Source organism: Loxodonta africana, chromosome 24, assembly GCF_030014295.1.
Source record: "Loxodonta africana isolate mLoxAfr1 chromosome 24, mLoxAfr1.hap2, whole genome shotgun sequence".
Classification (NCBI taxonomy): domain Eukaryota; kingdom Metazoa; phylum Chordata; class Mammalia; order Proboscidea; family Elephantidae; genus Loxodonta; species Loxodonta africana.
Genome location: NC_087365.1, coordinates 49,819,843 through 49,844,570, shown reverse-complemented (window position 1 = coordinate 49,844,570; position 24,728 = coordinate 49,819,843). Strand labels below are relative to the sequence as shown.

The 24,728-nt window shown below is 47.3% G+C and overlaps 2 protein-coding genes across 6 annotated transcripts in view; one reads left to right on the top strand and one right to left on the bottom strand.

Moving 5' to 3' along the window:
- Positions 1 to 12,199, top strand: part of ADNP (activity dependent neuroprotector homeobox) — a 36,972-nt gene extending 24,773 nt beyond the window's left edge. For all 4 annotated transcript variants that reach the window (XM_064276218.1, XM_010599433.3, XM_003419895.4 and 1 more), the window contains one exon: positions 357 to 12,199. In XM_064276218.1, the coding sequence (XP_064132288.1) occupies positions 357 to 3,461 (3,105 nt within the window). In that variant the 3' untranslated portion in view covers positions 3,462 to 12,199. The remainder of the gene's footprint in view (positions 1 to 356) is intronic.
- Positions 12,200 to 17,929: 5,730 nt separating this feature from the next.
- The window catches only part of BCAS4 (breast carcinoma amplified sequence 4), a 61,645-nt gene continuing 54,846 nt past the window's right edge, over positions 17,930 to 24,728 (bottom strand). Inside the window, exon 4 of one of the 2 annotated variants that reach the window (XM_010599432.3) lies at positions 17,930 to 18,868. In XM_010599432.3, coding sequence (XP_010597734.1) covers positions 18,764 to 18,868 — 105 coding nt within the window. In that variant the 3' untranslated portion in view covers positions 17,930 to 18,763. The remainder of the gene's footprint in view (positions 18,869 to 24,728) is intronic. The other variant, XM_003419929.4, reaches the window with a different exon arrangement.

Genomic DNA, 24,728 nt, shown 5'->3' with positions numbered 1-24,728 from the left:
AAATGATTTCATATACGTTATTCTTAACATTTCTAACTGTAAATAATGTTTATCTTGAGGCCATTTTTCTTTGGTTTGTCTAAAACCAATCAAATGTGACTCTGGTGTTTTTTAAACATTGAGAATACAGAATACACTGTGGAACCTAAATGAAAAGTACTAAACATAAAACAGCTTTTTCAATTTTATAAATTAATACTACTGCAAACGGAGAAATACGTTATACTGAAATCAGTGCATTGGAGAGTTCACTTCTAAAAATAGCACCCCGGGGATGTCTGGGAAAAAAAAAATCTAGAACCTGTAATTGCCTGTCTGAAGTGGCATTCTGATTCCAGTTTTTGTGTTTTCTTTAGGACTATCGGACAAAACCTTTTTGCTGCAGTGCTTGTCCATTTTCCTCAAAATTCTTCTCTGCCTACAAAAGTCATTTCCGGAATGTCCATAGTGAAGACTTTGAAAATAGGATTCTTCTTAATTGCCCATACTGTACCTTCAACGCAGACAAAAAGACTTTGGAAACACACATTAAGATATTTCATGCTCCAAATGCCAGCGCACCAAGTAGCAGCCTCAGCACTTTCAAAGATAAAAACAAAAATGATGGCCTTAAACCTAAGCAGGCTGATAGTGTAGAGCAAGCTGTTTATTACTGTAAGAAGTGCACTTACCGAGATCCTCTTTATGAAATAGTGAGGAAGCACATTTACAGGGAACATTTTCAACATGTGGCAGCACCTTACATAGCAAAGGCAGGTGAAAAGTCACTCAACGGTGCAGTCCCCTTAGGCTCAAATGCCCGGGAGGAGTGCGGTATACACTGCAAGCGATGCCTTTTCATGCCGAAGTCCTATGAAGCCTTGGTACAACATGTCATTGAAGACCATGAACGCATAGGTTATCAGGTCACTGCCATGATTGGGCACACGAATGTGGTGGTTCCCCGATCCAAACCCTTGATGCTAATTGCTCCCAAACCTCAAGAGAAGAAGGGCATGGGACTCCCACCAAGAATTAGTTCCCTTGCTTCTGGAAATGTCCGGTCCTTACCATCGCAGCAGATGGTGAATCGACTCTCAATACCAAAGCCTAACTTAAATTCCACAGGAGTCAACATGATGTCCAATGTTCACTTACAGCAGAACAACTATGGAGTCAAGTCTGTAGGCCAGGGCTATGGCGTTGGCCAGTCAATGAGACTGGGTCTTGGTGGCAATGCCCCAGTCTCCATTCCTCAGCAGTCCCAGTCGGTGAAGCAGTTACTTCCCAGTGGAAATGGAAGATCCTATGGGCTTGGGTCAGAGCAGAGGTCCCAGGCACCAGCGAGGTACTCCCTTCAGCCTGCTAATGCCTCTTCTCTCCCGTCAGGCCAGTTAAAGTCTCCTTCCCTCTCCCAGTCGCAGGCGTCCAGAGTGTTAGGTCAGTCCAGTTCCAAACCCACTGCAGCTGCCACGGGCCCTCCTCCAGCCAATACTTCCTCAACCCAAAAGTGGAAAATATGTACAATCTGCAATGAGCTTTTCCCCGAAAATGTCTACAGCGTGCACTTCGAAAAAGAACATAAAGCTGAGAAGGTCCCAGCAGTCGCCAACTACATTATGAAAATACACAATTTCACTAGCAAATGCCTCTACTGTAACCGCTATCTGCCCACGGACACCCTGCTCAACCACATGCTAATCCACGGCCTGTCCTGTCCCTACTGCCGCTCGACCTTCAACGACGTGGAGAAGATGGCGGCGCACATGCGGATGGTTCACATCGACGAAGAGATGGGTCCGAAGACGGATTCTACTTTGAGTTTCGATTTGACGTTGCAGCAGGGTAGTCACACTAACATCCATCTCCTTGTAACTACATACAACCTGAGAGATGCCCCAGCTGAGTCTGTTGCTTACCACGCCCAAAATACTCCTCCAGTCCCTCCAAAGCCACAGCCAAAAGTCCAGGAAAAGGCAGATGTTCCTGTCAAAAGTTCACCTCAAGCTGCAGTGCCCTATAAAAAAGATGTTGGGAAAACCCTTTGCCCGCTTTGCTTTTCGATCCTGAAAGGACCCATATCCGACGCACTTGCACATCATTTACGAGAGAGACACCAAGTCATTCAGACGGTTCATCCCGTTGAGAAAAAGCTCACCTACAAATGCATCCACTGCCTGGGTGTGTACACCAGCAACATGACCGCCTCAACGATCACGCTGCATCTAGTTCACTGCAGGGGGGTTGGAAAGACCCAAAATGGCCAGGATAAGACCAATGCACCCTCTCGGCTTAATCAGTCTCCAGGCCTGGCACCTGTGAAGCGCACTTACGAGCAAATGGAGTTTCCACTGCTGAAAAAGCGAAAGCTAGATGAGGATGTCGACTCACCTGCCTTTGAAGAGAAGCCTGAAGAGCCTGTTGTTTTAGCTTTAGACCCAAAGGGTCATGAAGATGATTCCTATGAAGCCAGGAAAAGCTTTCTAACAAAGTATTTCAACAAACAGCCCTATCCCACCAGGAGAGAAATTGAGAAGCTGGCAGCCAGTTTATGGTTGTGGAAGAGTGACATCGCGTCCCATTTTAGCAACAAAAGGAAGAAGTGTGTCCGAGATTGTGAAAAGTACAAGCCTGGTGTGTTGCTGGGCTTTAACATGAAAGAATTAAATAAAGTCAAGCATGAGATGGATTTTGATGCCGAGTGGTTGTTTGAAAATCACGATGAGAAAGATTCCAGAGTCAATGCTAGTAAAACTGCTGACAAAAAGCTGAACCTTGGAAAGGAAGATGACAGTTCTTCAGACAGTTTTGAAAATTTAGAAGAAGAATCCAATGGAAGTGGTAGCCCTTTTGACCCCGTTTTTGAAGTTGAGCCTAAACTCCCTACTGATAACCCAGAGGAACACATACCGAAGGTAATTCCCGAGGATGACTTAGAAGCTGAGGAGAAGCTAGACCAAAAAGAGGAGAATAGTTCAAAATATGAGACTATTCATTTGACTGAGGAACCAACCAAACTGCTGCACGATGCTTCTGATAGTGAGGTTGATCAAGATGATGTTGAGTGGAAAGATGGAGCTTCTCCATCTGAGAGCGGGCCTGGTTCCCAACAAGTGTCAGACTTTGAGGACAACACATGCGAGATGAAACCAGGCACCTGGTCCGATGAGTCTTCCCAGAGTGAAGATGCGAGGAGCAGTAAGCCAGCTGCCCAAAAAAAGGCTACCATGCAAGGTGACAGAGAGCAGTTGAAATGGAAGAATAGTTCCTATGGAAAAGTTGAGGGGTTTTGGTCCAAGGACCAGTCACAGTGGAAAAATGCATCTGAAAATGATGAGCGCTTATCCAACCCACAGATTGAGTGGCAGAATAGCACAATTGACAGCGAGGATGGGGAGCAGTTTGACACCATGACGGATGGGGTAGCTGAGCCAATGCATGGCAGCTTAACCGGAGTTAAACTGAGCAGCCAGCAGGCCTAGGTGCCAAGTGCCCCAGCATCGGTGACATGCTCCCACCTGGGGCTCTGTCTTCCCGTCTGACTGCAGAGCTATATTCTGACTGGTACTGCCTTTTGAGTGCTGGGTCATGAGGCTTACGTGGACATATGGCCGCTGCAATCTTAGTGGTTTCTGAGTACGTGACACATTGTTGGCTGATCTTGCTTCAGAATCTGCTGTGACACACACAGTGACTAAATGTGAAAAACCAACAAGCTGGTGGCTCACGAACGCACATGAGGAAAAGCAGAGGTTTCTTTTATCTGCCTTTTCAACATTTCTTTCCCTCTGTAAATGGTTGGTTGGATGTCTTTGAGAAGCCCCTGGTTCACATGGTAGTGTAGGGCCAATAACATACAAGCTGCCAGTTCAATGTGTATAGTAGACTTTGGGAAAAATCGGTTTTTGTTTTTTTTTTTTTTTCCATGTATTCATTCTGAATAGTTGAAATGTATATTTGTACAGTCTTTTAGACCTATTCAAGTGATGCTTATGATATTGTTATTGTGTACTCATCATAGACTTGTTTCTTTTTTTAGTGTTGCCCTTGCTGTGTAATAAACGCTATATCTAGTTTCCCTAGCAGAAGCTTGAAACTGCGCTAGTACGGACTTTTGGACAGACTTAGTTTTTGCACATAACCTTGTACAATCTTGCAACAGAGGCCAGCCACATAAAGTATATATCTGGACTCTCTTGTATTATAGAATTTTTCTTGTTCTGAATATCCTTGACATTACAGCTGACAAAAACAACTGGTATTTCAGATCTGTTTTCTGAAATCTTTTAAGCTAAAATTACATGCAAGAATTGACTTTGCAGCTACTAATTTTGACACCTTTTAGATCTGTATAAAAGTGTGTTGTGTTAAAAGCAGCAAACCAATGAGTGCTGCATTTTGGATATTTAGTTTTATCTTTAGTTAAACACCACCTTGGTGTATTCATTTATACCATCTAATATATGACACACCGTTGTAGTATGTATAATTTTGTGATCTTTATTTCCCTTTGTATTCATTTTAAGCATCTAAATAAATTGCTGTATTGTGCTTAATGTAAATATTTGCTTTATTACACATGACAGTCCTGTGTCCATTATATTTTGTGCCATTTTATATCCTCTTTCATCAGAGATAGAAGCCACAGTCACCAAGCAAACTTGTGGAAAACCGAGATCTGCTATTTGCGGAAATAATACTTTCTCTCAAGGCACCTGTTAGAAATTCTTTTGGTCTCCTCCCCCCCTCCACCTCTCTAACTGCTAAAGTAAACATCCTTGAGTTTTTCAGTTCCACTTTTGTTAAAGAGAAGAGCCTGCTTATATATGTAAATGTCATAAAAGGATGTAAACATAAATTGGGGTTGGTTTGCAAGCAGAATCTTAATGCCCTGGTGTTCTTTCTTCTAAATGAAATAAATGTTAGCTTTCACCTTACGATGGGAACAATTGTACCAAACAGGCAGCCACACTCTGCCTTTGTTATAACTCTCTTGACCAACTTGCTGTTAAGAAAAATAGGCTTTGGAGATCACACGTTTGGAGGGCTGTCAAGATGGAAGGAGGTAGTGTATTTATTCTGCATAGATTCCGATGAGTGACTTGTACTCAAGAGCAGAAAGTTACAAGGAGGCAGAGTTAGGCCAGCATTTTCCACAGTTCCAACCATGCTGGGATGCTTCAACCCATGCAGAGCCTGGTCAGTGAGTCACCTCTCAGGAATGTTGGCCTAAAAAGCTCTGATCGATTTCCATAACTTCTAAGACCCTTTCCCAAAAACCTAAAATGCTTTTGTTACCTGAAAGTAAAGAATTGACCATCCTCTCCCTAAAATATTGTTAATGCTTCTCAAAAAGAATACAGGAGAAAATGCTAGAATAGACGAAGACCTTTAGAGTATTTGGGGATGGCATGGGAGCTGTCTGTCACACAGTATATATTCTATAGAGACCAGTGAATATTTGGGACAGGATGTTCCCAAACGCTACAGGTTACCAAATAAGGGGGAAAAAAACTATGGCATTGAGAGGTCTCTTTCTCTTTGGGATAGGAATACCAGCCGAATTGAAACCATCTCACATTTGTTTGGAAATTATTCTGCCTTTAATGAACAGATGGGAAGAGCTTTTCCTGGGCTTATGAGTCCTACATGGAGGACTAATGAGATGTGTGCAGAGTAGCAGGGGTGAAACACATTCCTGTCCGAACATCTGAGCAGAGACATGAGTATCCTTCCTCACCACCTTGTTAAGTGGTGAGAGTGTGCCTTTTTGGCATTCAGAAAAGGGTTTAACCACCTAAGAGTTGGAAATAAAGATTCCCAACTGGAAATGTTGCGAAAGCCCTAAAAGTGTCTCAATAAAAGCCATTTTAAAAGAATGTTGTTGCTACTGTTTGCTTTTGGAAAAATCTGAAAATCACTTAAAAGCTGTGGCAGTCTGCCACATTGTAATCTAATTAGAGAATGTAACTGTAGGCTGAGCAGTTGTACTGTAGATCTCTTCTAACAAGGCAAACCCTAAGTCCTTATTTTAGAGAACTTGTCTTCTGCCCTTCAGTTTTCTTGTGGCAATGAATTCCAGAGTAAGACTGGCTAGGACGTTGGTTTTTCTCCATTTCCAGTATATGGGAGCATTTTTGTGCCCTAGCCTTGGTTCTTGTCATTTGGGCATACAGGCAGAAGTCTCTCTTTCAAACAGTTGTTTATCCCCTCTTAAGATCGAAGCACAGAAAGATCTGCCCCCTTTTGTTGTCCTATAGTTGTGTGTGTGTTTGGTCCAGATGCCCATTTAGAAGGATGCGCACCATTTCAGAAATTAGTGATGGGTGCTGGATTTGAAAGCTCCTTTGAATCTACTGAAGGTTGAGGAATGCCTTGTATGAAACACTTCAGTAGAAGGGGTTAAGCCCGCTTGTCAGGTGAGTACTGCTGTACAGAGTAGTAGTTCTCCTCAACCACCAGCGTTGAACTTGTGATGGGACCCAGAAATCATCTCTAGATGATTCTAGGCCAGTGAAGTTTGAGAACCACTTAGCTAGAGTGTTGGAAAATTTCCTTTACTTAAAAGTAGAATATATTTTATGAAGTATCAGGCCAGCCTTCTGCCCCTCCAGCAGTGGCTTTTTCTACACATTGTGGCCCTTATTTATACCTGTCGTCCTACTCATTGGGTTGGTACCAGTTGCAGGCATGTTTGACCAGTGTCACCTTTGTGCAGGAACGACTCAACTGATAAACTTCCAGAAGATTGGAAATAAGATGAAGATGCTGCTCCTATTCTGAAAAGTAACAGCAGACAAACTTGACAGTGAGTCAAGTTTTAAAACAAGGCATTCCTACCAACAACTCATAGTACCTTGGGCCGAAAATGGATCCAAACTTGAACCAAAGAGTGTCACCATTTGGTAACTCTTTTGCATCCTGCTACTTCCCAACACTTGAAATTACTACTTGAACATTTACTATGATGTGAATATAGTGAAGTTGCAACTCAGATGAGGGTTATGTTCAAAAGTCAGCTTGTAAGATGAAGGTTGCATATGGTCAGAATTATTCCCAGAGAATCCGTAACTCATGATTTCAAAGTGCTCCAACTAAGAAAACCATGGGAAAGAAGGTCCATAGCCGTCTCGAGGATCGACACCTGGAATAAAAAGCAGAGTCTCCTGCACTGTACCAAGTTTGTCACGTGTGTGATGTTTTTCAAGTACAATGTTCATGCCTCTGTGATGCAAACCCTTCCCCCACCACAGTGCATCATCTGCCCTGTTAGATGTAAGTCCATTTAAACGTTAATAGTTCTTGCATTAAAAATCTCCCTGGCCTTTATTAACCATAAAGTGACACAAAATGGGATATCCTAATAAGCAAACCGGACACCTTTTGAAAACTGACAAAGCAAGCAGCAAGCTTCCTGCTAGAAATAAAAAGGCTTTTCCAATGTATTTGCTGTAAGCATTGCACTGGCTGCCATCTAGACTGCAGTGAATGTGACAGCTGTGTATGGGAAGCAGCCATCTGGGAGTCTAGGAATTAAAAGTAAAACCCTGCCTTGGAGAGCGCTGAGGAAGAGAAGGGGGAGATGGCCACATGACTTGCATGTTGCCTCTCAGTCTGCCAGCCAAGCTGTACCAGCATCTCTGGGAAGAGGAACGGCGAGAGGGGATGTCTCCCAGGCAAGGGGCTTGACCACCTTTCTTATGAGTGCTGTATTTTCCCTCAAAACTCCCAAAGCTCAAGGCACATCATGAATACATAGCTACTTAACAGGCATTTTCAGAACATCACTGAAATGTAGCTTCTGGAACTCATTGTAGGACACTAAATTCCAAGATGAGGGAACAGTCCTGCCCCACCCCACCCAAAAAAGAAAAAAATTCCTGCAAGGCAATATTAGCTCCGAGTTTCAGGTGTGGACATGAAGGCTCAGAAAAGCTAAGTAACTTGTCCAAGATCCCAGCAGGCAAAGGAAAGATGCTGACTTGAACCCACGATAACAGATTCCATAGCCACTGGTATTCCCAGCTATACCATGCAGCCTTGATCTTGGCCAAAGACTAACCTCGTAAGAAAGGCATCCCCTGCTGGGAATGCCAAGAGCCCAGACCTGTAAACCAACACATTGTACTTTCACTGGCACACACTTGATCACACTGCCATCTTCATGATCTTCTGCCACATCTGTCTAACAACTGCATTACTTAGTATGTTTCAACTGCCCTTTTAATATCACTAAAAAGAGGAAAACCAGCATAATTTGCCACTAATGGAAGGTAACCATAAATACAAAAATACATTACTAGATTCTTGCTACCTATTACTGCTTGCTGAGGGGTATCAGCCTGACACTTGCTCTGCTTGTTCAAAAGGAATTAGTCAATTTTCGACTCAGCAGCCCCATGAGATAGAACTGTCCCATAGGGTTTTCTAGGCTGTAATCTTTACAGGAGCAGATAGTCCTGTCTTTTCTCCCGCAGAGCCACTAGGTGGGTTTGAACCGCCAACCTTTCAGTCAGCAGCTGAGCACTTAACTACTGCACCACCAGGGCTCCATCCAGGGCATACTGACACCGAAGTGTGGCTTTTTCCTAAACCCAAGCAACACTCAAAGAGCTGGATGAGCCTCCTTTCAGTGTGACTCTCCTAATTAGTGCATGTTGGTGGCCCTGGGCTGAGAGTCCAGAGACGGGGCCCCGAGCCCCAGTTTGGGCTCTGGCTCAGAGTGGTTGTCAAGGAAGCCTTTGCCTATCACTTGTCAGCTAGCTTTCTTTACCAAGCATCAGGCCTATGTATCTTAATTAGGCTCGCTCACTTGCAAGTAACAAACCCAACCCAAACGACTCAGTAAAGGGGGGGTGTAGGATAACTGTGCCTGAGTAGGGCAGGCTGCTCCACGACATCACAAGGGCTTGGCCTCTCTGTCTCTCCCCGCCTGCCACTCACATGATCACCTTCATCCGAGGCAGGCACCTGGTGTTTGTTGGGTGCTTCCAGTTCACATACTCAGAGCTTCTCTTCCTCTCTATCGAGCAAGAGACCTGAGCTCTGAGCCAGCTAGGCCATTCATGAACCACTGCCTGTGGTTGAAAGGCTTAGACCAGAGCCACTGGGTCAGGCATTGCAGGTCAGGATTCCTCTGACTGACATAGGTCAGGACCCATCTCTGGAGGTGGGGTGGAATCAATCCAACCCAAACCAGAGAAGGGCTGCCTACACTCAGGGAGGCACAGAACTGGCCGCTGAGAACGCTCCGCTCTTCAAATGGAGAGTACGTGAAACAGCTACAAGTGAGGCTGCTCCCGTGCAGGAGAGGTAGCAGTGCCTCCTTAAAAATGTCTTGCCTGGTGGTCTTTTAAAGCCAATCACCTGGGGAGCTTTAAAAACCAGTGTTGTCAGGTCCCTCCCCCCAGAGTCTGCTGTAATTGGCCCAGGTGATACTGATGTGCAGACAGGGTTGAGAATCGCTGATTTCAAAGAGACCAGTAAGTGAATAAGTGGCAAAAAGCATGGGCCTTCCCCCAATTAGTACATTTGCTCTAACAGGGGTTTCCTGTGTAAGACCATTTATTTCCCCCATTCTACAAGCACCTGCCAGCCAGCCTAGGAACTGCCCATCTCTACACTCAAATGCAACCTGTGTGTAGAAAACAATTTAATGTAAGTAAGCTAATGCTGTGCCCATGGAAGCAGCAGTCAAGAAATCAAATGGCATGTTGCACTGGGAAAATCTGCCGCAAAGGACCTCTTCAACGTTCTAAAAAGCAAAGATGTCACCAATGACTAAGGTGTGCCTGACCGAAGCGAAGCGAAGCCGGTCTTTTCAGTCACCTGGTATGCATGAGAAAGCTGGACAAGGACAAAAGAAGACAAAAGAATTGAGGCATTTGAATTGTGGTGTTGACAAAGGATACTGAATATACCACGGACTGCCAGAAGACCAAACAAATCAGTCTCAGAAGAAATACAACCAGAATGGTCCTTAGAAGCAAGGATGTAAGACTTTGGCTCGCTTACTTAGAAAAAACCAATTGCTAGAAAAGGACATCATGTTTGGTAAAGTAGAGGGTCATCGAAAATTAGGGAAGCCCTCAGTGAGACGGGTTGGCACAATAGCCACAACAGTGGGCTCAAACGTAGCAATGATCATCGGGTGGCACAGGACCAGGCAACATTTCCGTTATACATAAGGTCACACTGAGTCAGAGCCAACTCAACAACCACTAACAACAGCAACAAGCAAATACCTTCATGTCTTCTTGGTTCATGGGCAGTAAGGAGTCCGTGGGCCTTAGCTCATAACCCTTACTCCCGCGTGGAGCCACCACTGCAGTAACACTCAGCTTTTGATGAGGTCAAAAGAAGACAAGAACAAACCTTGCTCTTGGGGCCATTCCTCCACGTCTCCTTGCCACTCATGAGCCTTGGCCCTGGCTCAGTCTGAAGCGTAGTGCCGAAGCCTTTGAAGGTTGCACTTACAAGGGTACTCCTCCCTGGAAGATCCCATTAAGAAGTCCTCCTGGTGGAAGCAGCTGACCTCCAGCAGTCAGGCTAAGCCTGGTTACTTCTTCAGGGAACAGGTATACTCAAGTTGCTTAATCTGATCAAATGCATTGTTATTGTCCCCTGTAGTCCTCCCCTTAACTCATTCCTCAAGCTGTAGTCACCACATCCCACTGCCAGAAGTTGCAGCTAAAAGGCAGAGGCAAGCCTCCAGCCCACCACCCCTTTTCCATTTGCCTGCAGGGCTGAACTGCATCAAATTGACGATCACTGATAAGAATTTTGATGCTTTTGAGTCCACAGCCAACCTACAAACTCAAGGGGGAAATTCCCCTCCAAAAGGGAACAACCAACACTTCTTTGAAAATCTCTTGGCTGGTAGTCTTGAAAGCAGTGATTCCCAGCACCAGCTGTGCATCGAAACCACCTGGGGAGCTTTAAAAACTAAAACTGTCGGGGCCCCTCCCCCAGAGATTCTGATGTAATTGGTCTGGGGTGTGGCCCAGGTGATTCCAAGGTGCAGCCAAGGTTGAGAACCAGTGTCCTAAAGAGAGTCATGAGTGAACACGGGACAACACGCATGGGCCTTCCTGATACGTGTATTTGCTACCAGGGGTTTCCTGTGTTAGACCACTTTTCTATTTTCCTCATTCAACAAACTCCTGCCAGACAGCTGCCTGAAGTCAAAATTGCTTTGAACTCTTTCAAAGCCAAAGACGGTTGTGCCCGTGACCATAGGACAAAGTTGGAATTTGCTTTCAGAAAAGCCATTGCCATAGTCGATTCCAACTCATAAGTGACTCTATAGGACGGAGTATAACTGCCTCGTAGGGTTTCCAAGGCTGAAATCTTTATGGAAGCAGACATCTTTCTCCTCCAGAGCAGCTGGTGGGCTCAAACTACTGACCTTTCTGTTAGCAGCCGAGTGCTTAACCACTGCACTACCAGGGCTCCTCCTTGCTTTCAGAAAAAGTGCTTTCAGAAGGGAGGGAAAATTCCTTGATGCCTCCAGCTGCCTGGGTCAACACCTCATCCCCAGCGTTTTTGTAATCCCTGTAAGCAGGTACCTTTTGGGGTGTCTGCCTAGTCTCTAACACCCTGAGAACTCTCCTTTTCACCCCAAAAAGGAGTTTTTACCCATGAGTGACTGCTGGATTTTGTTAAATGCTTTTTCTGCATCTATTGAGATGGTGATGTGGTTTTGTCCTGTAGTCTATTAATTTGGGGTATTCCATCAATTGCTTTTCATGTTAAACCAACTTTGCATTCCTGAGAGAAATCCTACATGGTCATGGCATATAATCCTTTTCAGATGTTGCTGAATTCAGTTTGCTAATATTTTGTTGAGGGTTTTTGCATCTACATTCATGCGGGACATCGGTCTGTAGCTTCTTCTTGTGATGTCTTTGTCTGGCTTGGTATCAGTCACCCCCAGAAGGAAGACCTTTGGAAAGTGTACATTTATATAGTAGAACCCCACTTCCTGACTCCAGGGATTTTGGATTTGGGGGACAGAGAAGCTAGCTAGACTGCTAGTTGCTTAAACTGCAGTGATGTGAACTCATGCAGCTGCTTCTCCCCGATAAAAGCGGAAGCTCAGATACATCTCTTCATATCCTTGGAATAAATTCTCATGGCCTTAGGGTGTCAAATGCAAATACCCACAGGGGCCAGGCAGATGACCTTAGTGACCTCAATACTTCACCAAAGAAACGTGGACAGCACTGTTGTTAGGTGCTTAGAGTCCACTCCAACTCATGGTGCAGAGTAGAACTGCTCCATGGGGTTTTCAAGGCTATGACCTTTCAGAAACAGCTCACCGGGCCAGTCTTCGAAGGAGCCTCTGGGGTGCTTGACTACTAGCTGAAAGGCTGGTGGTTTGAACCCAGCCAGAGGTATGCCGGAGAGCACAGGCCCTCCTAAAGCAACTCAGCTTTACTCATTGTTGCCTGGCAAGAACGTGAGCCCAGAGTTGCCAGAGATTCCAGTTTTCCAAAAGAAACTGGAAATCCAATTCTTTATGTGGACTAACCTAATTTTTAAATCCTGGCAACTGATTTTAACTGGATTTTTTGAACAGATAAAACTGTTCAAAACTCAACCACAAAAAGACAAACAACCCAATCAAGAAGTGGGCAAAGGATATGAACACACACTTCACTAAAGAAGATATTCAGGCAGCCAACAGATACATGAGAAAACGCTCTCGATCATTAGCCATTAGAGAAATGCAAATTAAAACTACCATGAGATTCCATCTCACACCAGCAAGGCTGGCTTTAATCCAAAAAACACAAAATAATAAATGTTGGAGAGGCTGGGGAGAGACTGGAACTCTCATACACTGCTGGTGGGAATGTAAAATGGTACAACCACTTTGGAAATCTATCTGGCGTTATCTTAAACAGTTAGAAATAGAACTACCATACAACCCAGAAATCCCACTCCTCGGAATATACCCTAGAGATACAAGAGCCTTCACACAAACAGATGTATGCACGCCCATGTTTGCTGCAGCTCTGTTTGCAGTAGCAGAGAGTTGGGGGCGGCCAGGGTGTCCATCAACGGATGGATGGGTAGGTAGATTGTGGTATATTCACACAGTGGAGTGCTACGCATCGATGGAGAACAGTGACGAATCTCTGGAGCATTTCATAGCATGGAGGAACCTGGAGGGCATTGTGCTGAGTGAAATTAGTCGGAGGCAGAGGGACAGATATTGTATAGGACCACTGTTATGAGATCTTGAGAAATAGTAAACCTGAGAAGAACACATACTTTTGTGGTTACGAGGCGGGGAGGGAGGGAGGGTGGGAGAGGGTTTTTTACTGATTAATCAGTAGATAAGAACTGCTTTAGGTGAAGGGAAAGACAACACTCAATACATGGAAGGTCAGCTCAATTGGACTGGACCAAAAGCAGAGAAGTTTCCGGGATAAAATGAATGCTTCAAAGGTCAGCGGAGCAAGCGCGGGGGTCTGGGGAACATGGTTTGTGGGGACTTCTAGGTCAGTTGGCAAAGTGGTTCTATTATGGAGTCATTCTGCATCCCACTTTGGAATGTGGCGTCTGGGGTCTTGAATGCTGGCAAGCAGCCATCTAAGATGCATCAATTGGTCTCAACCCACCTGGAGCAAAGGAAAATGAAGAACACCAAGGCCACACGACAACTAAGAGCCCAAGAGACAGAAAGGGCCACATGAACCAGAGACCTACATCATCCTGAGACCAGAAGGACTAGTTGGTGCCCGGCCACAATCAATGACTGCCCTGACAGGGAGCACAGCAGAGGACCCCTGAGGGAGCAGGAGATCAGTGGGATGCAGACCCCAAATTCTCATAAAAAGACCAAACTTAATGGTCTGACTGAGACTAGAGGAATCCCGGCGGCCATGGTCCCCAGACCTTCTGTTGGCACAGGACAGGAACCATCCCCAAAGACAACTCATCAGACATGAAAGGGACTGGTCAGCGGGTGGGAGAGAGATGCTGATGAAGAGTGAGCTGGTTGTATCAGGTGGACACTTGAGATTGTGTTGGCGACTCTTGTCTGGAGGGGGGATGGGAGGATAGAGAGAGAGGGAAGCGGGCAGGGTTGTCAGGAAAGGAGAGACTGAAGGGGCTGACTCAAGGGGGAGAGCAGGTGGGAGTGGGGAGTGAGATGTATGTGAACTTATATGTGACGGACTGATTGGATTTGTGAACGTTCACTTGAAGCTTAATAAAAGTTAATAAAAAAAAACCCAAAATATCAAAGAGTATAAAAAGGTAAACAGTGAAAAGTCTACTTTCCACCAAAACAGATATCCACAGTTCCCAAGTTCTTATTTATACTTGCAGAGAATTCTCATCCCTCTCTTTTTTGCAACAAATATTAGCATACCAGGTACATTTTTCTGCAGTTTGGCTTTCATATCTTGGGGGTATTTCCATACCAATTCATAAAGAACTCCCAGTACATTTTTGTAATTCATGATAACCCAAGGTATGGACATACTTTAACTGAACCAACCCCATAACGATGAACACTTGGGTTCTTCTCTATCTTTTGCTATTTCAGTGCACAGTGAATAATCTTGTGTACTTTTTTCTTGTATGTGTGTGTATCGGGAGGCTAGATTCCTAGAGGTGGGATTACTGGATCCAAGGACACATACATTTCCAATTTTGACAGGTACTGCCAAATTGACCTTCATAAGGAATGTTCCTATTTTAACTCCCACCATCAATGTATATGAGTTCCTGTGTCTTACTGGGGAAGCCAGCATACCCTGTCCAAGTCAAGGTCATGGTGGCTCCATAGAAACATCCAAACTCCCTGAGGGACTGCACTGCTGGGCTGAGGGCTGTGGGGACTACGGTCTTGGGGAATATCTAGCTCAACTGGCATAACATAGCTTATAAAGCAGATGTTCTACATTCTACTTTGGTGAGTAACCTCTGGGGTCTTAAAAGGCTGTGAGCGGCCATCTAGGATATTCTGCTGGTCTCACCCCTTCAGGAGCAAGGGAAAATGAAGAAAACAAAAGACACAGGGAAAGATTAGTCCACAGGACTAATGGACCACATCTACCATGGCCTCCACCAGACTGGGTCCAGTCCAACTAGAGGCGGCCGGATACCACCACTGACTGCTCTGACAGGGATCACAATAGAGGGTCCCGGACAGAGCTGGAGAAAAATGTAGAACAAAATTCTAACTCAAAAAGAAAGACCACACTTGCTGGCCTGACAGAGAATGGAGAAGCCCTGAGACTGCAGCCTCCAGACACCCTTTCAGCTCAGTAATGCAGTCACTCTTGAGGTTCACCCTTCAGCCAAAGATTGAACAGGCCCAAGGAGCAAAACAAGACTAAAGGGGCACACCAGCCCTGGGGCAGGGACTGGAAGGCAGGAGGGAACGGGAAAGCTGGTAATAGGGAACCCAGGGTTGAGAAGGGAGAGTGTTGACATGTCGTGGGATTGTTAATGTCATACAACAATGTGTGTACTGTTTGATGAGAAACTAGTTTGTTCTGTAAACCTTCATCTAAAGTACACTTTAAAAAAAAGGAAAAAAAAAGAGTTCCTGTGTCTTCAAAATTTCATCAACACTGTTATCAGTCTTTAATTTTTGCTAGTCTGGTGATGAATCTCAGAGTAATTTCAGTATTCACTGATCCAGGCATACAATGTGACATATGGATCTCACTTTATTTTCCCTGGTTACCTAGTTTTCTCAACATGAAAACATAGTTCAGGCCAAACCAAACATTTCTGTCAACCAAATATAGCTTGTGAACCACCATTCTGAAACCTCCTGCTTTGACAACAAAGCTAACATCCATTGGGAGAAGAGGTGGTTGACCAAAGAGCCTTCTTCTAATTACGATTTTCAATGACCATACTACTGATGTCTATGCCCAACAGGAGCTACAAAAGAAAAAAAAAGGAATGAAAGACTGCCCTATCCCAGGCTGAGAAGTTACCCTGGCAACAGGCTTTGGGGCCTGCTGAGGTCATTGGTCAAGGACTTCATTTATTGATGGTCAAGTCCAACACTTGCTTTAAAGTGGAAACGTGTCAAGTCACTTGCCAAAGGCAGCACCTCCAGAATACATGCAGCTCAAAGGACTGAGGCTGGGGACTCTTGGTGGGCTTCAGTGTCCTGGCCTTCCCTCTCCTCTGCTGTCTCCAAGTGTCCCTAAGAGCCAACTGTTTGGCATTGCAACTCCCGGGAAATTTGCAATGGCCAATTCCAGGTCATTTGTCACCTTATCCCCATAGAAGTTTTCATGCAACGTGTCCCCTCCTTACTCACTCAAGGGAGAAAGTTCCTAAAAGAATCTAAGGACAGCTAAATGCAGGTAGCTAGCTGGACTTGTAACAGCTCTCACCCTTCTGTGCTTGGGTCTTACTCTGAAATTTTAGGGAATCCCCTAAGTCACTCGCTGTTGAGACTCTTGGGTGCCACTAGTCAACTGAGAAACGCAGTAGGTAGTCAGACCTTCCAATCAAGCTCAGTCACCGCAACAACAGCTACCCATTACCAAGTTCCCATTGTGAGGCCCTGAGCCAAGCATTCACATGGATCATCTCATGCAATCCTCGCCAAAACCCAACATGAAGGTGCCATTATCATCTCCATCCTACCGAGGAGGTGGCTGGGCTCAGAGAGTTTAAGCAAATAGCCCAGGGTCACACAGCCAAGATGTACAAGAAATGACATTGCCACCCAGGCAGGCTGACCTCAGAGCCTGTAAGCTACCAGCCACAGTCCTGCAGGTCTCTACTTCAGGAAACTTAAATTGCTAAGCCTTGATCACCTAACATTCCCCTCTTCCTCTCCCTGCCCCTGGTTCAGGACCTGGAAAAGAAAGAAGCCTGCGGGTCTCCAGCTATCAACATCTCTTTGTCTCCAGAAAATGAGGGACCTCAACCATCTGTCTGAAAAACTAATTTTCCACTAAATCTAGGCTCTCCTTCAGCAAATCAGGGCATAGTAAGCATCTAAGCTTCCCTCATTAGATTGTCTCGATCAATACAACACAGCCATGAGGATTAATGAGCTACAGCTACGCACAGAAACAGGGATGTGTCCCACGGCCATGGGTCAAGGCAGTGAACTCAGACACAAAACGATGGCATACTGTACCTGCATACTCCATCCATACTGTACCCATGCTCCACCCATACTTCCATCCATACTCCACCCATACTTCCATCCATGCTCCACCCATACTTCCATCCATGCTCCACCCATACTTCCATCCATGCTCCATCCATACTTCCATCCATACTTCCATCCATGCTCTACCCATACTTCCATCCATGCTCCACCCATACTTCCATCCATGCTCCATCCATACTCCACCCATACTTCCATCCATGCTCCACCCATACTTCCATCCATGCTCCACCCATACTTTCATCCATGCTCCATCCATACTTCCATCCATGCTCCACCCATACTTCCATCCATGCTCCATCCATACTTCCATCCATGCTCCACCCATACTTCCATCCATGCTCCACCTATACTGTACCCATACTCCATCCATGCTCCACCTATACTGCATCCATACTCATCCACACTACCATCCACATTCCACCCGTACTACCACCCATACTCCACCCCCCATTCCCAATTCATACTCCACTCATACAAAGTACAGAAATCGGCAGCACCAGTCTACACCATCTGATGGCAGGATGGTGTTAGCCTGGATGGGGCTTAGTGAGAATAGTGACTGGAAGGGAACCTGAGGAGGGGTTGTGGGTGCTGACATTTGTCTGCTTGTCCCTTGATCTGGGTGAGGGTTAAACTGATGTGTTCCGTTTGTGAAGATTCTGTAAGCCACACACTTAGGTGCATCTTTATGTAAATGATACTTCCATAAAATTTTACAAAAATAATTTCAACAGAAAAACGTTCTTTATAAAATGGTACATCTTTCAATCCCAAAAATTGCCCTAAGACTGGCAGGCTTCAACTTTTCCCTTGCTTTTCTACTGCCATCTTTCCTGATTCATTATTTTAGATTTCCCTGAAATTCTAGTGTAGTTCTGCAGATCAGTCGTGTGTGTGTGTTTCTTGGCTCTGAAAGGAAGTCCAGAAAAACCAGAAATAGCCATCACAGGTCTAAGGAATCTAGAGTGTCATCTTTGCATGAGAAGAAATGAAGGTAAACCTACCTTTGAACACCCTGGAGAATCCTAATGACCTCCGCATTCTTGCTGGGAGTAAAAAGTCCACAGCTGCTCCCTCCCTTCAGGCCAGGGGCCTTACAGGAAGCAGATTCATAGGATCGGGAGAGGGTCCTCCCAGAAAACATTCACACAGAGTCAAAAGGAGACAGCTGTCCCCCCTTGTTCCGACACCCAGACCACATGTGATGTGTTGACACCTTTATTGAGATGATTTGCAGGACCAGTGGGCACTGGGGTCTGCAGGCAATTGACCCAGCACTGATGGACTGGGAGGCCCTCAGAGACCAAGGGAAACCGGGTCCCCTGTCCGTCAGCCACAGCGGTCAGACCTGATGGTCTCCTCCCATTTTAAACACCAGGCAGACACGAGCCAAATGCTGGTGCAAAATGCCTTCCCAGCTCATCTCCTAGGCCTCACCACACATGGGTACCAACTGCTTCTCCAAACCCTGTGGTCTCAAGTGAAGCAAGGGAGGAAATTTAAAAAACGAATCAGCAACGATAAAAAAAGAAAACCCCAAGCTGCTCCATATACACAATTTCCCCCCGACGTCCCTGGTGGGAGAAGCACACGGCTCACAGACGCCAGGGGCCACTAAGGGGCATGACGCTTCACCTCCCGGTCGTCCACAGGAAAATAGTCCTCCGTCCTGTACAGCGTGGGCAGCTCATACGGAGGGGGCGCCGGCGTGGACAGTTTCTGAAATGACAAAAAGTGAGGGGCTCTATCAGCGATTTGGAGTCCATGGGTGACGCAAGTGGTTAAGCACTGAGAAGCACCTCAGAAGAAAGGCCTCACCATCTACACCCAAAGGTCACAGCCTTGAAAACCGTATAGAGCGCAGTTCTATTCTCACACACATGGTGTCACCATGCGTCGGAACCAACTGGATGACAACTAGTTTGATCAGCGATTTGAACCCCCGTATTCTCTGACCCAACAGTTCTTGTTCTAGGAATTCACTGTGAGAGAGTCACACTGTGGGTGAACGAAGGCTTCCCCGTGCGCGTGCCAGCGGAGCTTGTCGTGGCCCAAGCCAGCCCCCCTGAAGGAGACTAAGGGTCGTGTGAGCCCATCTCCACAGGGGGCGTCCTGCAGGCAAGAAGGCAGAGCTGGGTGTGCTGACCCAGAAGGAGCTTCAGGAGGAAGTACATGGAGGAGGCCAGGCTGGGGCGTGCAGCTGCCGCACCCCGTGTGTGGAGATGGGGGCTCACACCTCCATCCACACATGCCACAGATCTCCCAGAGGGCAGGGCCCACACAGTGGCCGCGAAAGACCTGGTCTCTCTCTCCATGGGCATCCATCCATCTGGGCTGCCTCAAGTTGTTGCCATCCGTATGTGCTACTTTTTCAGGAAAGCATTTCATGATGTGCTTGTTTCTGGTTTGGATTTTTGTTGAGGGGTCCAAGATGGGAAGCTTTTCCACTAGGCAACCATCCCTGAGCTCTGGTTTGTGAAGCTGCATGGGTTACACACACAGCTCCAGGAAAGCCCAGCATTACCGAGGACCACTGAAAACAGCAAAACAGCATTTCTGTTTTAGCCCCACTGCCACCTGGGCCCACCCGAGAGACTGAGGTAACTGGTCTGGGCTGTGTCCTGGATATCCGGGTATTTCAAAGCCCCCAGGAGATTCCCATGTAAAACCACGGTTGATGCCCACTGACCCCAGTGACTGTTCTGTTCTGGAGGAAGGAGGGGTCTGCGAGGCTGTTGCTCCGGGGTACCCAGCCAGGTGATGGTTGGGTATGTGGGGCTTAAGGGGTACAGATGGAGGAGTCCCTTCTGCATGTCCCCTGACTTGGCTCCCACGTGCCTCCTCTCTCTTGCCTCCCCTCCCCCGCATCTCCCGGGACTGCTACATTTCCCAGCCACCTCTGCCCACCCCAGCAGCATGGCCCAGCTCAAGTGATGGCCCAGTTCTGGCCCCATCTTCAGTGGCAGTCAGACCTCCCCTGAAACCTTCCCTGCTGGCTGCAGCCCTAGGTGCTGGGGCAAGCATAGGGCTCCAGCCTGCAGCTGGTAACAGGTCCCCCAGCACCTATTGCCTGCCCCACACCGCAGTACATGTCACTCACTCCCCTCACCACACCTATTCCCCAGTGACACCATGGCCTTCATCCCCACTGTGAGGTGGGGAAACTAAGGCTCCGTCCACTCAACCACTACTGCATTGAGGTCCAGGCTGTGCTGGGCCCCACTCCACACACCAAGGACATAGCTGTGAGCAGGACACCAGTCCCAGCTATCATACGGCTTGCCCTTGAATGAGGGAGACAAATGAACCAATGGAAGGAACAGACGACACCCCATATGGTACCACCATGTGACACAGGCTAGTGGCACGGAGACACAGAGGTGGGGTACCAGAAGAGGCACCTGGCTATCCTGGAGGAGTCAGGGAGGCTTCCCGGAGGCACAGCCATCCAGGACCTCAATCACCCCCACAGGCATTAGCCAGGGGAAAGAGGTAGAGGGCTACCGGGGCGGCGGGAGGTCAGGGGGTTCCATGATGAGGGAACAGCATATGCACAGTGCTATGTGGTGGGCTTGGGGAACTGGAGGAAGTCAGTCTAGAGTTGGGTCAGGTTAGAGTGTAAACCAGGGCCAGATGACAAAGCTTTTAGAGGCCATGCTACTCCTCAGAGGTTCAAGGACCTTTTGATGCCATCAAGCAGGAGGGTGTGTGTGTGTGTGTGTGTGTGTGATCAGATGTATGTTTTAGAAATAGCAAAGGAGAGAACAGACTGTAGGGGAGAGAGGGGAGCCAGCGAGGAGGCTGTTGCAGGTGGCCAGGTATGATGAGAGTGGCTGGCTTTAGGGTGGTAGAGGCAGCAGGGATGAGTGGATGGATTCTAACACATAAGCTCCAAAGCCCTGGAACTTTCTAGCACACTGAGCCGTCTTTTGTTGCAGAGGGGAGCCACGGAGGATTTTAAACAGGCAGAACGTGCTCAGATGTCTAGGGATCTCACATCCCCTATGCCACGACCTCCGTACCTGGAAAACCAGGATGGATGATTCGCTGTGGCCAAGAGTCAGTCTCACAAAAGGGCAAATGGAACATTCCATCCAGTCAACCCTCAGTCAGCCACCTTTGGTTCATCTCCCTTGAGGGACAGTGTCTGATCCCCACCTGCTTCCTCTTCTCCCATCACCTTCCTGGGCTGCCTCCTGGTCCTGAGGATTGGGGGACACAACTCACTCTGGTCGTCCCACAATCAGAATACAGCTGGGAAATGAAGAAGCTATTTTTAAAAAGTCACAAGATATACCTCATAGCCAGACAGATGTGATTTGTGGAATAATCCACAGCTTTAGAATATCTTCACTGTTTTTCCTAAGAACTGGCCATCGTAGTGGTATCTAGAAAATTTAAAATTCCAGTGGTAACAACGTTGGTTCAAAGGCAGTCCTCTCACTCTGACAGGTGACATTGGTGCCAAAGAGCATTTTGTGACCCTGAAAAGATATGTCCCTTTTTCTCCCGACTATTAGACCCAGGCATGGCGGGGGCGGGGGGGGGAGCAAGGGCCAGTGGCCAGAACGACGTCCCTGCCCAGCTGGGGCAGCCTCTCCTGGTTCTGCTGTGCCTCATCCCAACCCATGTTCTTTCTTTAAATGGTTCTACCGACGGTACAGGGCTTCTGCCTCCTGCCTCAAGGATACAGACTTCCAAAAAAGGACAAATATAATTACGAAGAAACCAAGGAGAAGTAGTAATAAGAGACCCCTAGCAGCTTTAGTCATCACTGTCAGTTTTTCAAACTGTGGTGGCTTGTATATTGCTGTGATGCTGGAAGCAATGCCAAATTCCAGCAGGGTCACCCATGGTGGACAGGTCTCAGTGGAGCTGACAAAGATAGACTAGGAAGAAAGGCCAGTGGGTACTTGAATCAGCGGGGGTGGGCTGGGCACATGGTTGAAAATAGCTAGCCACGCCACATGCTATGGGGGGCAGATGGTATCACCCGGGAGGCCAGGTCACATCCCAGCTCGCCACGATGCCACAGAGACCCAGCCCTTCTACAACCGTTTTCTTTTCGATTCTTATGCCAGCCTACAAGGCAAGTTGTTGTCCTGTGTAAGAGATGGCAAAAGCCAGGGAACTGTAGAGCTGGTTCTACTCAAACCCATCTGGCTCAAAGCCCAGCCCCTGCCCATCACCCCACAGGGCTCCTGCCATGAGCCCGAGCCAAGTCCTTGGGGACAGAACAGCAAAGCCAAACCCTCCTAGGAAGGAGCCCGGGCTCACCTGCAGTCTTCACCCTTGGGAATCTAGAGGGACTTCAGAAGTGGGCACCTCCCACCCCCATTCCACAGGTGGTAATAAAAAGACCCCCTCACACATCTGAGACCCCTCGGGGGGGTCAGAGAGGTAAACAAGGAGTACCTGACTCTGAGCTGACAGCAGCCTGAGATTCCTAGAGGTGAAAGGTAGCCCCGCAGCAAGGAGCCCCCCTTCCCAGCCTGCAGGGGTCTACCGACCACAGGAGAGGGCAGGCTAGGCACCAGAAGCCTGACACCGTGGTCCAGGGCTCAGCTCAGCCCACGTGGTCCCACTCTCTCTCACAGACACACATGTGCACACAGTCACATGCGTGCACACAAACACATACACGTGCACACAAGTGTGCAAGCACACCCCGTGTTCCCGCCCCCAGCCTGCCTGGCCCTCTTCTGGAAAAAGGGCCTCCTGGGGCATCTGCGCCTGGCATACTCTCCCAGGTCTACCCAAACTCTCACATCATCTCATTTCCACCCAGGACATTCCAGTTCCTAAGCCAGGAGATAAGACACGTGTGTGCCTGGCCTACTTCATGGTTTTTTTAAAATGGAGTTAATTGCAAGCATCTAAAAATCAAGAGATTCCATAAGAAAACCAGGCTTCCAGCTTCTCTTGGTATATCACATGCTCCAACAGCTCTGGGCCTACAGACCCATGTGGCCCCAGAGGGTCGAGCTGAGAAGCAGCTGTCCCTTAGAAGGTAGGGGCTGGGCACTCTCCTGTTTGCCCCAGACCCACCTGGCCACTTCACATTTCTGAAACCTGCTCCCAGCAGATGCCTTAGAGTGGTCCCCGCTCCTTGCAATCCACAGCACCACGCTGCTCCTCTTCTGACAAAGATCCCCAACACCTGTCACAGCTCGTGAGAAGAGGTAGCCTCAGCCCCAGCCTAGAGAAAGAACCTCTTCTGAAGCCCCGCCCCCAACCATCAGACCACTATCTGCTTAGCCCAACCTGCCTACCTCAGGGCCTTTGTTTGTGCTGTGCCACCCCCACCCCCGGCTCCCCCCATCACTCCTGCTTCCAGAAATCCTTCAAAACCCCACATAAGCCCCACCCATCCCTGTATCTCCCTCTGGGGAGGCCTTCGCTGCACATCCGCAATCCCCGATGGCTTTCTGTTCAGGCCAGGGTCAGCAAACTTTTTCTGTAAGGGGCTAGACAGTAAATATTCCAGAATCTGCAGGCCACGTGGTCTCTATGGAATCTCCTCAACTCCGCCCTTGGAGGACAGAAGCAGCCATTTACCAGTTACCATCAAGTCCACCGGAGCCCTGGCGGCCCAGTGGTTAAGAGCTACTGCTGCTAACCAAAAGGTCAGCAGTTTGAATCCACCAGCTGCTCCTTGGAAACTATGGGGCAGTTCTACTCTGTCCTATAGGGTCGCTAAGAGTCGGAATCAACTTGATGGCAAAAGGTTTAGCTTTGGGGTCAATTCCAACTCATGGCAACCTGATGTGTGTCAGAGGAGACCTGTGCTCCATAGGGTTTTCAGTGGCTGGTTTTTTGGAAGTAGATCGCCATGGCTTTCTTCCAAGGTGCCCCTGGGTGAACTTGAACTTCCAACCTTTCACTAAGCAGTGAGTGTTTGCATCACCCAGGGACTAATTCAAAGGATGGACTGTGTTGGGCAAATCTGCTGCAAAAGATCTCTCTAAAGTGTTAAAAAGCAAGGATGTCACTTTAAGGACTAAGGTGCTCCTGACTCACTTCATATGCATGTGAAAGCAGGACAATTAACAAGAAAGACCAGAGAAGAACTGATGCTTTGAATTATGGTGCTGGCAAACAATACCGGATATACCATGGACTACCAAAGAGCAAAGAAATCTGCCTTGGAAGAAGTGCTGCCAGAATGCGCATTAGAAGTGAGAATAGCAAGACTTCATCTCATATACTTTGGACAGGTTATCAGGAAGGACCAGTCCCTAAAAATGACATCAAGCTTGGTAAAGTAGAGGGTCAGGGAAAAAGAGGAAGGCCCTCAACGAGATGGACTGACACAGTGGCTGCAACAGTGGGCTCAAGAGTAACAACAATATTGAGGATGTCACAGGACCAGGCAGTGTTTTGTTCTGTTGTACGTAGAGTTGCTGTGAGTCAGAACCGACTTGACAGCACCTGATAACAACAGGGACTACTTCAACGACAGTGATGGTGTGTGGAGCACTGTGCACTTAGCCCACACAGCCCTGCAGGTTCACAGAACCTTTATGCTCACAGCCGGAGAGGGGAGGAAAATGAGGCTCAAGAACGACCACCCAGTGAG